This window comes from Physeter macrocephalus, chromosome 14, assembly GCF_002837175.3.
Source record: "Physeter macrocephalus isolate SW-GA chromosome 14, ASM283717v5, whole genome shotgun sequence".
In the NCBI taxonomy this organism is placed as follows: Eukaryota; Metazoa; Chordata; class Mammalia; order Artiodactyla; family Physeteridae; genus Physeter; species Physeter macrocephalus.
This window is the reverse complement of record NC_041227.1, coordinates 30,076,829-30,089,486: the sequence shown is the minus strand read 5'-3', so window position 1 is coordinate 30,089,486 and position 12,658 is coordinate 30,076,829. Positions and strand designations below refer to the sequence as shown.

Genomic DNA, 12,658 nt, shown 5'->3' with positions numbered 1-12,658 from the left:
AAAAGAAGCAAATTCATGTGAAAGAAATTCATCACTGAAGTGTGACTAACAGCAGAGGAATGAAATCAACTCCAAGCTCTTATGAAATGTACAACAGCAGACTTTATAGTACATAATTGGGAGGAATTTTTAATTCCTTAAGAAATTTGGGATTAAAACGAGTGCCATCAAGAAACTATTGCATTCTGTGCCTCGCACAAAGCAGGCACTTAGTAATTATTTATTAACTGAATGGATAACAGACATGCTCTGGGATCTAATCCAAGCTCAAATATCAAATTCCGTCATGAACGATCCGATTTATAAAACTAGAAGCTGTCTAAAAGCTAGAAGTTTATCTAACTCAAACGCGTTTTCAATAGGACCACAACTTGCTGCTCGAGCTATCTCTTAGAGTCCTTCAACATCTCTTTTTAAATTTTCAGTATCTCACTCCATTTAAATGAAATCTGATAACAATTTTCTATTACGGGTGAACCAGCGGTTAACCTTGATGCTGGAAAGTAACAGTTTAATTTGGGTGAGTAGCAAGTGCTGATTATTTTTTTTGGAACCGTCAAAGGAGAGAACAACTCTTGCCTTTTTTTTTTTTTTTCTTAGTAGGGCCAATTTTCTTTTCCAGAAAATAAATGACTACAACTTTTGCAGAGAGATTCTTTCTAGCTTCCAGAAAGCTTCCTTCAAACTTTACGTACAAATAACCTGGGGATCTTGTTAAACGCAATTTCAATAGACAGGTCTTAGAAGGTCCCGAGAGAGCAATTCTGATAGCCTTCAGGTGATACTGCCGGTCCGAACACCATGCTTTGCTTAGCAGAAGTATAAACTCTCAACCATCTTAGGTCACCTAATTTTCCTTCTTAACGCTAAAGATTTGATCCAAGTGTGCTTGTTATTTTGTAACGAAAGAAAGTTTCCACAGAACGTCAGGCCTGTTAATTTCCCTCGTTTTCCAATGGGAAAAAAACTTAGTTCAGGATCGCAGCTCCACCTTCCATCCCCTAAGACAGCTTAGGGGACCAAGGTAGGCATCTATGAACCCAGGCCAGGTCTCTGCGGCGGCTCCCGGCCAGCAGAAAAACCCAGCGCCGGGTACCGTTGGGAGACCCGGCCGCCCTAGGCAACGCACGCAGGCCCTTTCCAGGAACGCGCGGGCCCGCCCCCCGCACGCGGCCGCCCATTGGCCCGACGGCGCCGGGAGTGACGTCAGTCCCCGTCCCGCCCCTTCTTCGGCCCCGCCCCGCGGAGTGGCCTGGCGGTTTGGTCTGGAGCAGCTGAAACCGGTTTGAGCGGAGCCGCTTCCTGCTGCTCGGCGGCGCGGTTGGCCGCCTGGGGGAGCGCTGGCGAGGCGCGGACGGCGGGCGGCCGGCACCTCGGCCCGGGGCACTGGCTCTCGGGCGCGGCGTCGGTGGCGGCGCGGACCCGCGGACCCGGCAGGTGAGGCGGGAGGCCGGGGGGCCGGGCGCGCGGTGCGGGGGCCGTGGCGGCCGCTCACGTGGCGGCCGAGTTGTCAGGGCGACCCGGCTGGGGGACGCGGGCGGAGCGGGAGGCGAGGCATGGGCAGGGTCCCCCATCCCGGGCGGGCTCTGCCCGTCGGGGAAACAGCGGCCTGGACGTTCGCCCCGGTAAGTCGGTGGGTGACACATGTTTATTGTATTTATCCTTTGCTGCCGCGATTCCGCTGGGCTGCTGGTGCTTCGTTCCCCTCCGAAAATTTTGCAGCGTTTTCGATATACGAGAATGCATAAACCGTAGGACCACCGTGAGTATTCAAAGAAACAAGTCTCGCTCACCACCACTCTGCCTTTATCCATAAGTAATTCATAGTGTTTTGACAACTGCTTATTTTCTGAAATTGCCTAACCAAGTAGTCTAGGGTGTGCTTGTATAATTCAGTTATTCCAAGAAACCGAAGTGCCTTAGTCTCTTAGGAAAAGGTTCCAGGAACAGTCATCAGTGCCCTTGATACAATTTTAAGACAGTTTCCCCTTCTTATAACGCTCTACTTTTTCCAAAGCTCTTCAAATTGCCTTGATGACTTCTGGGAGAAAGCCTTCATCAGTTAGGTGCTTCATCGGCCCCCTCTTATCCCACTGCCCGGTTATAAAGGAAATTAGGCGTGAATTCAGCCACGAATTGTAGAGAAATCTTTCACCATTGAGGCAGCTGCCTAGTCTGTAACACATAGAGGAACTGATAGAACGAAGCAGGATGTTTGGACTTGATGTTTTCTTCATACTCTTCTTTAGCCCTTCCTATTTCTGCCCAGTTCCTATTCACTCCTCCCCACCCCCACCTTGTGTGTCTTGCTACGTTTCTGACAGTTGTGACTTAGCTAAGAAATAAATACAAATTATCAGTCCTTTTTCCAACTCCTAACATTCTGGATACAAATAACACAAGATAAAACAAACAGGTAAAACTACACGATGGTTCAGTGGTTCTCAACTTCACTAGGGAGAACCAATATTCTAGACAAAACAAGATTAGGAAAGTTGGACTCCAATAATGACCACAAAGGAAATCTCAGTGGCAGAGTGAGTAAAATTTGATATGTACAGAAAGTAAGTTGATGAATCAAATCTTTGTGTATAACTTAACCAGGAAAAATAAACGAAGTGCATATGAAAATAATATCAAGATGAAATGGAAAAATCTGGAATAGTTTTATGGCATTGTTTAGAAAGGTGATTAAAGAATTAACCGGCTTAATGAAATCTTCAGAACTGCTTTCTTAATAAAAATCCATTCATGTCTTTGTACATTTGATTAAAATACTGGCTCAAAATATACTGGGGTCTGAATAGTGGGGTCATAATGATCCTCCAACAGGATGAGCAGGAATTAACTCAGGAAAATACAGGCATTTCATATATTGTTTTCCTATAGTCAGTTAGGCTGTTGGAGCCTAGGAAAGAGCAAGGAGAATTGGAAACAGCTTTTTTCTTTGAAAAAGTATTTGAAGGAAAACAGTGAAAATTTTTTGGCTAGAAGAAAACGCATTTTAGCTGAAAATATCTGTGACTTCAGTTTAGCTCTAAAGTAAATGTTCCTGTACCTTTGTTTGCTTAAATCTCCCTTTTGTTCCCCAAGCTGGCAAACCAGTAAAGGAATGTGTTGGGATAGTTTATTTGACAAAAAGAATAGAGTAAAACTTATTTCAGGTAGTGTAAACTCTGAAATATTTTTTAAATGTAAATTACAATGTCATTTTGCAAATTACGTGAGTCCTTAAAAAAGTTAAAGTAGTGTAAAATGCTACTCAAAGTCCCAGATGAGAATGCTGTTTAATACTTATCTTCAAAAAGCACAAAGTGGAGGTTACGTTTAAAAACCAGACCAAACCAAAAACCTGTCTCAGAAAGTCTGTACGTGAGGTTATAGGTGAATTGGTTAAATTACATATGCAGTCAGTTCATGTGTGTAAAAATGACTAGCATTTTTCATCTTATTCTTGTTGTATGTATATCTAGAAGACCTCCCCCATCCAAGTTGAGATTTTCTTTGCTTGTTTGGAAGAAGAGGAAGTGTTGGTTGTATAAATTTTTCGTTCCACAACAGAACAGTATTTTACTTTGGTGGTAGCAGGGTGCCAAAATTGTACGCTTCAATTCTGCACCAGAATTTTGGCCTCTGTCCACGATCAAGTAAACTGCTGTAGGAGCAGCTCTGCAGGCTCTTATTTGGTACGGTATTAAATTTGGGCAATGGGAGGAATGGAAATTAACCAGATTATATGACTTAAGGCAATCCAAGTTGGAGATGATGCTTTCTTGACACCTGGGGAGGTTGCGGGGCGGCGGGGGGTGGGGTGGGGGAGCGGTGCGGTGCGGTAATTTTGTGCTTGTGTATGTAGCTTTGGTGTAGTAAATACTGGATACTGCAGTATCCAGTAACTTGACTGGTTTCAGTCAAGTTACTATAGCCACTTTTACAAGCAACCTTAAGAATGAGAAGCTCAATTTTAATCAGTTGATTTCCTTTTCATTAAATTAACATGTTTCACATTTAACACAGTAGAAATTTAGAGATAATTTTGTACTAGGTGTTGATTTTAATACATAGGCATAATTACATCTGATTTCCCTAAAATTGGTTAAAATAGTTACTTAAAATTGATCAACAAATAATTGAACACCAACTTTTAATTATGTAGATGAGATTGTTCTTAGTAACTGTGGCAGTAAACACTGGGTGAAAGTACAGGTTATATGTTGAGATGGTGGTTGGTTATTCAGCAATTTGCTGGATGATGGGGCTTTTTGCTATGTCTCAAAATTAATTCAGTAACTTAAAAATCCAAGCTTTTTTGCTAGCCTTAAGGTTTCTTCTTGATATGATTGATATAGATAAATTAAATGTAAGATATAGATAAATGTAAGATTGCAGTGCTTCAATGAATCATTTTATTTATTAGGAAAGGAAATAGTGTTATTATCTTAGGGTTATACTCCGATTCATATCAGATGTCATATTAAAAGACAACTATTAAGATATTTGGGTTATATAGGTAAAAGGTGAGGTAACAATCTAGAGCTAATTTTAGATTTGGAACATTCTTTGGCCATGCTACAACTGGATGTATATGCTTTAAATAGATCATGTTTACTCTTAGACACAGAAAGTAGATTAAGGTATCAAGGACAGGTGTTTTTTCCTCCAGTGTGGAATCTTGGGTTTTCTAACTGAAATGGTAGAGTCGCCAGATACGGAATTCGTTAGCCAAGTGACATGAAACCACATTGACTGGTGTTCTTGCTTAGTATATATATACTGTATTTACATTTTGTAATTGATGTAGGTGGGATGATGCATAGTTAATAGCTAACATTGGCTATAAACTATGATCCTCATTTTAGCCCCCCTGTGGTTAGATATTAGAGATTCCTCATCCTCAGCCTTCTTGATATTTGGAGCTGGACAATTATTTGTGGAGAGCTGTTCTGTGCATTGTACGGTGTTGAGCAGCACTCCTGGCTTCTACCCACTAGATGCCAGGAGCATCACCCACAGTTGTGGCAACCAAAAATGTCTCCTGACATTGCCAAATGTCCTTTAGAGGACAAAATTGCCTCCAGTGGCAACTGCTGCTATCGATCTATCTGCCTTGACTTGGAAGTGTGGTTAACTATGGGTATTAGTGTTCATTAAATGACCATTGCAGAGTTGTGCATGTGTTCACAGGGAGGGGAACATAGTGAAAATGGAAGAAAGAATAGCTAGGAAAGGTACTTGAGGATTTTTTTATGAATAAAATAATGTGTAAATGAAGATAAGCAATTTCAGTTGGTAAATTAAAGGAAATGATGTAAAGACATCATTGGAATTATTTTAGGAACATTGATGGATTGGGGGTACAAAAGTTTTTTTGGAGGTGTTGGAGAAGTTATGTACAATATGATGTGGCCTTGTGTGGAGTATGTGTTCTTTCTATATTTAAATTCTATAAACTGCATGAGAATTGATGTACATTAAAATTTTTAAAAAATTTCCTATCTTGGGACTTCCCTGGTGGTCCAGTGGTTAGGACTCCATGCTTCCACTGCAGGGGGCATGGGGTTCCATCCCTGGTCGGAGAACTAAGTTCCTGCGTGCCGTGGCCAAAAATAAATAAATAAATAAAATTAAAAACAATTTTAAATTTCCTATCTTAAGTACTTAAATAAAGGGATAGTAAGGTGAATAGGTTGGTTAGGCTGGGAAAAACAGTGAAGAAATGAAAAGTAAGCTGGAGAGAAAATGTGGATAAGGAATAAAGGACATCAAAGACTTAGGGATTTAGATTTCTATAAGTAATGGAAGTGATTCCAAGCCAGGGATGTGAGGGATATTCTAATTGACATAAAATGTATTGTTGGGAAGTGATCGAGAAGCCAAAATATAAGTAGGAGACTTAGGGTTTTTAATGAAGTTTAAACTTAGAAAGAAAGGCATGTATGTAAGATCAATTAAAATCTACAGGGTTTGGTAATGTTGGCTTGGCCAAAAAGTTCGTTCAGTTAATGAATATGTTGTTCAATAAAGTTCTTGTTGAAAATGAAAAATGGCAGACTTCCTGCTGGCGCAGTGGTTAAGAATCCGCCTGCCAATGTGGGGGACATGGATTCGAGCCCTGGTCCGGGAAGATCCCACGTGCCGCAGAGCAACTAAGCCTGTGTGCTACAGCTACTGAAGCCCGCACGCCTAGAGCCCGTGCTCTGCAACAAGAGAAGCCACTGCAGTGAGAAGCCTGCACACCGCAGCAAAGAGTAGCCCCCGCTCCCAGCAACTAGAGAAAGCTCGCCCGCAGCAATGAAGACCGAATGCAGCCAAAAATAAATATATTAAAAAAAAAGAAAAATGGCTACTTAAAACCGAACGAACTTTTTGGCCAACCTAATAGATTGCAGAGTTGAGACTCTAAATTCAAGTCTGCAGAACTACAGTAATGATGGGCCTGTGGTTAATAAAGAGAAACTTGAAAAGAGTGATTTGTGATGGGGAAGGGGTTTTTGTTATTGTTTTTTTTAAGCCATTGGTTAGGTCACTTAGAAGCAGGTTCTCAATCTTGTTTCAGAAGGTAACTAGTTTGTTTAAGTGGGTGGTACTTAAGTTCTTTGGTTGTTTTCTTGTTATTAAAATTGGAACCTTCTTAATTAAAGTAGAAATGCTCTCTTGAGCCAAGTTTTTTTCTGTCTCTAGTTGGTGTGTGTGTTTCCCTCCACTATAAACATGAGCCTGGTCAGGAAAGATAGGTTGAGTTCAGAACAGCTGCTTATTAGAGGAGAAGGTATATGACAAGATAATCTTGAATTCTTAAAAAAAGTTTGGACACACTTGTTTTGCAGATTTTTCTGGTCCATACATTCTTAAAGAATAGGTTGTAACACCAGGTCCTAAAGCTTGCTAAGTACTTCCTAAATAATTCAGTCTCTATATATAAGGTCTCTGAAATATTTTGCTCACAGTTGAAATTCATTTTTGTTTTTGTGTTTTTTAACTTGTTTCTTGGTGGTAGCTATCTAGAGCTGATATTCATGTACTATAAATGACATCTTTTTCTTTCTAGCACGACATTCTAAAATAAATCCATCAGAATGACACCTTCTCAGGTTACCTTTGAAATAAGAGGAGCTCTTTTACCAGGTATTGTAAAACTTTACTTTTAAACATTAAAAAAAAATAAATGAGCGTTTTTCTTATCTGGATTATTTTAAATATAGAGTTGTTACTAGAGTGAGCCTAATTATTAGATGAAAGTATCTTTAGGACATGCCTGATAATAGAAATGTGCTCGGAGCATAACAAATTCAAGAAAAAAAAGCTTCCCAAATAGTAAGTGTCTTAGTCTCATGTTTTCCAGGAAAGCTGTGAATTTTGAACAGGACAGATAATTGAACGGTGATTTTTTTTTTTTTTTTTTGGCTGTTCTGCGCAGCTTGTGGTATCTTAGTTCTCCGACTAGGGATTAAACCTGGGCCCTCGGCAGTAAAAGCGTGGAGTCCTAACCACTGGACCGCCAGGGAATTCTCTGAGCTCTGATTTTTAAGTCATGAAAATGAAGGAAATTTTTCTAGTGTTGAGAAGTTGGTGAAATATTTGGCGAAGGTAAATTTGTTCCTTACTTGTACATCTATTTTTTTAAGCTTTATTGTATTTTTTGCTGTCTACTAAAGCAGTGTGAAATAATTTTAGTGTAAGGTAGCATGTCAAAACAGTATCACACCTTGCTACTTCCCTGGTGGTCCAGTGGTTAAGACTCCTCCCTTCTGCTGCAGGGGACATGGGTTCGATCCCTGGTTGGGGAACGAAGATCCCACATGCTGCACAGTGCGGCCGAAAAAACAAAAAAACAGAAAACAAACAGTATCACACTTGGGTTAAAAAATTCCTTGTTTAATACACTCTGGCTATGCTGGCCAGTTCCTCAAATCTTTTGCATTCCTTTCCTCCTTCGGGGCTTTCTCAAATTGTTTCCTTCGTTTAGATCTGTGCCCCCACCCACCACCCCCCTAACTCTCCTTATCCCAACTTCCCGTATTCAACTAGGTGAAGGTCCCTGTGAAGTTCAAGGTTCTTTTTTGTAGTACCTCTTATGAGTTTTATGGAGTTATTTGAGTAATTTTTCTTGTGGACAGATTGTTAAGCTCTATGAAAAGAAATGTGACTTTATCTTACTCATGCTGAATTCCTGTACCTAGCACAGTGCCTGGCTCAGAGCAGGGGTAAGTATGTGTTCGAACAATGAATGATTCATTCTGTATGTCAAGCATCTTTGATACAGCATCCATCACAGCACCTGATGGTGTGTGTTTGTCCAAGTTCAGATTCTTAGCCAAGATGATTTTGTACAGCTCCACCTCTGGGCAAGATTCTGCAGATGGAAGATTGCTAGTCAGTTGATGGGGTTGCTCCCTTGTGTCTAGTACTCACCTCTTGTCCTGTGTGTAACCTCTTCTGTGGAGAGAAGACTGCAGACCTATAACATACTTTTGTGCATAGGCAGTTTAAGTTAGAAGGAGCTGGCCACATCAGGCAAATGTGATGACCACAGAATTAGCCACAGAAGGGTCAGCTTGACAAGGTGGAACTCCTTCTCAAGGACTAGTGGCAGATGTGAATGTAGGTGGGTCTGTAGGTGGGAAGAAAAGGAGGTAGAGGGACAGGGAGGGGATATTGGGGTGGATTCTCACCTCCCCCCCAGATCTCATGTCACCTTGATTTCCTCCCCAAAGCAAGGAGGAAGTGTTCTCTGCTGAAAGTGGAGAGACTGCAGAGAGAAGTGAAGTAAGAGGGAACAAGTAAAATGAATATGTGGGGGTGCTGTTTGCAGATTCCTTTAGTTAGCATTCAGGTCTTTATAATCTTCTATAAATGAAATCCAATTAAAGAAAGAGGTCTTTTCTGGTAAAAAGTTTCCCTTTTTTTCCTCATAGAAGCCATATTCAAAGGCAATCAGCAGAAAGACAGAGTAACATTGCAGGAGGGAATTGGTAAAATGCAGGAGCACTTATATAGAAGGAAAGTAACCACAGATTGTCCAAGTTTCACTTTTTTCATGTGGGATACATGTTCTTTCCAGAGCAGAGAGTAGCTGCTCTTTTGTATGGGGATTATAAATAACTGACTCCATGAGAGGTTAATGAGTCTCTCCTTTACAAAGGAAGTGTAACTGGCCTGAATCAGTGATTTGATGGTAATCTGTACTTTGAGCTAGGAGCCACTGCATATGCTGTACATATGCAGAGCAACATATATGATCTTGAGAATAAATATTTGTGCCTTGTATTTAGCAATAGTGTTTATCTTTTTTTTTTTAATCCGAAGAGGTAGTGATAACCTAAGTTAATTGCAAAAAAAATCTGGTTACTTTAAAGGATTGGTGAATATTTTAACATGAAATCTTTATACATAACTACCGTATGCTTTTACAGACGTGTTTAGAACCATGAAAACTCCTGAATGACTACCACATTTGGGATTTTAGTTAAGTTTTAGACAGTCCAAGCATATAAAATGCCATGCAGGTGGCTAAAGCCAATTAGAACTCTAGTCTTACTATAGTAGTGCCCAGAGCTTGGAAACCTAGCTACTCGCAGAGTGTGGAGGAGTTTGTCCTGAAGTTTGTTCATTTGGGCTCAGTTCCTTGTTTTTTTCTATATGGATTTTAATTATAGTAATTCAGAATGTGTTGATATATAAGTTAAAGATATCTGCACACTTATATTCAAGATGTTGTAGACTTTTGCTAAATATATGGAATTTAGCCAGTATAGGTGATAGCTGTATGTTGGTTTGTGTGTTGATGACAAGTGTTCAGATGAAGTGTGATAGTCTTTATTTTAGTAAGGAATACGAGATTTTTGGCTAGTTTTTCACTAGTCTGTTCTGGGGACTTTTTTTTCTTTGGTTGTTGTTGTTACATTGCTCATGTCCCATTGATAATTTTCTTGATCTTTAGCTTCTTGGTAGGTACTATTTGAGTTCCTGGAAAATATCAGGTACTGGTTCTGTAGGATACTTATGTGCTCCTTTAAATTGGAAGCTGCCTTGAAGGCAAGGACTGCCGTTTGATTACCTTATCTTCTTGGTGCTCATTATTGGCTCAGTAAGTAGTTGAAAAAATGAAGAAAAGTCTGTCACTATATATCCTTCCTTTTCTCTGCCTTTGGTTCTGTAGAGGTGGGTCAGGTTAATAACGTAGGTGCTAGTGTGAGTGGCACCTGGGTCCAAACCCATTTCTCCACTGAAGCTCTTCCATCTCCACTGAAAGGGACTCTGCATCCCGTTAAATTAGTGCAGTTTCCTAAAACTAAAATGAGGTGTTCCTATTTAACCCACTATAACTCGTTATGTTTCTTTAGGAGAGGTTTTTGCAATATGTGGAAGCTCTGATGCTTTGGGAAACTGGAATCCTCAAAATGCTGTGTCCCTTCTTCCAGAGAACGAGACAAGTGAAAGGTAAGCATGGGCATATCATAATACTGAATAATTGTGACATTCAGATTATAAACTTGGGGGTTTCTAAGATACCTTGGTATATTTTTCTTTTAATTTTTATCAAACTTATCACATATGTATAAAGAGTGAAATCATTTTACAAATTTTGCTGTGAAAAAACAAGTTCCTCTGTTTCTCAATTTCCACCTCGCAAAAAGTCATTTTCAACTCTTGGCTATTGGCTGGTTCTTTTGATGCTTAATACCATATTTCTAAACAGGCTTATATTGTTATTTCTTACTTTAAAAAACTTTTTAAGGTATTTTTTGCCTTCTCAGTACTATTCTTGATAAAAGATCTAATTTTTGCTTTAGCCTATGAAATAATTTTTTTGAGATATATTCTTTTAAAAGTAGCAGAGAGTGGAACACATCCTTAGAAATTTTAGCTAATGTAATGAAACGAGTTTACTACTGACATTAAATACAGCACTAAACTTAGCATGGGTGTGTTGGTGCATTGGAGTGGGGAAAGGAGGATCTGGGTGCCAGTTTCAGTTCCGCAGTTAGCTGTGATCTTGGGCAGATCTCATATCTCTAAGCCTTGGTTCCTTTATCTGCATGGTAAAGGGGTTAGGATAGAATCAGTGTTGTCAACAAAGGTGGTCATTCTCTGTGTGGATATTTTGAAGTGTTATGGATTGTCAAGATGTATGCGTGGGGGTAAAGGAAAGATGAGGAGATTCTAAATAGTATACAAATACATGCAGTGCCCCCAGGGAGAAACATCAGGTTAGATGATTGTTAAGCAGTGCTACTTAAAATGTGGCCTCTGGACTCAGTGCTAGACAAAAAACATTTTTTTTATCAGTGCACGATGTGAGAAATACAAAAATTGAGAGCAAGCATTTAGAAATATTTATGGCAGTTTGACATTGCTGGGATACCCATGCATGTCATGGACTTATCTCATAGAACTGGGTACATTATAGCCCAGAAGTATTGGTTACAGGACAAGTAGGGTAACACAAGTAAACAGAAACTGGTCCTTCACAGCAGACAGTTTGAGGAGCACTGATGGCAAAGCAGAGGGAAATAACAAGGAAAGTAAAACAATACCATAATGTAAGCTCAGGAAAAGAAAACAAAAAACATACATAGAACACCCGTTTCTCTATTTGTCATTAGTGTGACACATTTTCTCCGCCAATTCTCTTGTTTTTATAAGTTAAGTTCAGTTGACAAATGATATTGGGATCACAGAAAAACAAGATGTTTATTCTCTTCTAGTGGCTATTTTGTCCTTGATTTGTGGATTAGTCACTCCCGTCTGAAGTGAATCCTCATGTCTTTCTAAACTTGTTTACCTCTGCTCTGAACTCTTGAGCTGCCCTGTTACCTGTCTTAAGTCCATTCTAGCCAACCTGGTCAAAGTGATGTGAACAGAATGAGAACAGTTAACTTCTTAATTTTAAGGAAGCAGCCATTTTGACATCACTGTACAATGAAGTATAATTGATTCATATATGGCAGATAAACAGTGCTTCACAAAGAGAAAGGAAGTAGATGACATAGTTGATATAAGTAGTTGATACAAGATGATACAAAAGGTAAACAAATCTGTTTGCCTGTAAATAACAGTCTCATGGGGGTTGTTGGTTGGTTTGTTTCTGGCAGTGTGCTGGATCTTAGTTCCCGGACCAGGGATTGGACCCTTCCCCCTGCAGTGGAAGCTCAGAGTCCTAACCACCGGACCACCAGGGAATTCCCCAGTCTTGTGTTTTAGAACTGTGTTTCTTTGGGATTTCAGTGTATTCTGCATTGAAGTCCTCTGTTCCTCCTTTTCAGAGTCTCTTAAGTCTTTCTGTACCTACAGGTTTGTGGTAACAAGAGCTCTGTTGGAAATTTTTTCTTACAAACAATTTGAAGTTTGTGGTGTTATTTCCTAATAATGCAGAAAATGTGGGTCACTTATGATTTTATTTGCCCTCCTTGGAGATTTTATGGTATTTTTGTGGGGAGGATATGAGGGCAATTCAAAATCAGACAGGTGCACTAAACCTCACTGCCCCTCTTTCCTGGTTTTTCTTTTTTTTTTTTTTTTTTTTTTTTTTTGCAGTACGCGGGCCTCTCACTCTTGTGGCCTCTCCCGCTGCGGAGCACAGGCTCCGGACGCACAGGCTCAGCGGCCATGGCTCACAGGCCTAGCCGCTCCGCGGCATGTGGGATCTTCCCGGACC

At 40.1% G+C, this 12,658-nt stretch overlaps 1 protein-coding gene across 3 annotated transcripts in view; it reads left to right on the top strand.

The window, feature by feature from the left end:
* The first annotated feature begins 1,280 nt into the window (after positions 1-1,280).
* GPCPD1 (glycerophosphocholine phosphodiesterase 1) overlaps positions 1,281-12,658 on the top strand; it is a 60,883-nt gene continuing 49,505 nt past the window's right edge. For 2 of the 3 annotated variants that reach the window (XM_024123377.3, XM_024123375.3), the window contains exons 1-4: positions 1,347-1,437; positions 1,723-1,762; positions 7,049-7,125; positions 10,344-10,440. In XM_024123377.3, the coding sequence (XP_023979145.1) occupies positions 7,077-7,125; positions 10,344-10,440 (146 nt within the window). In that variant the 5' untranslated portion in view covers positions 1,347-1,437; positions 1,723-1,762; positions 7,049-7,076. Of the gene's footprint in view, positions 1,438-1,722; positions 1,763-7,048; positions 7,126-10,343; positions 10,441-12,658 lie in introns of all 3 variants that reach the window. The other variant, XM_024123376.3, reaches the window with a different exon arrangement.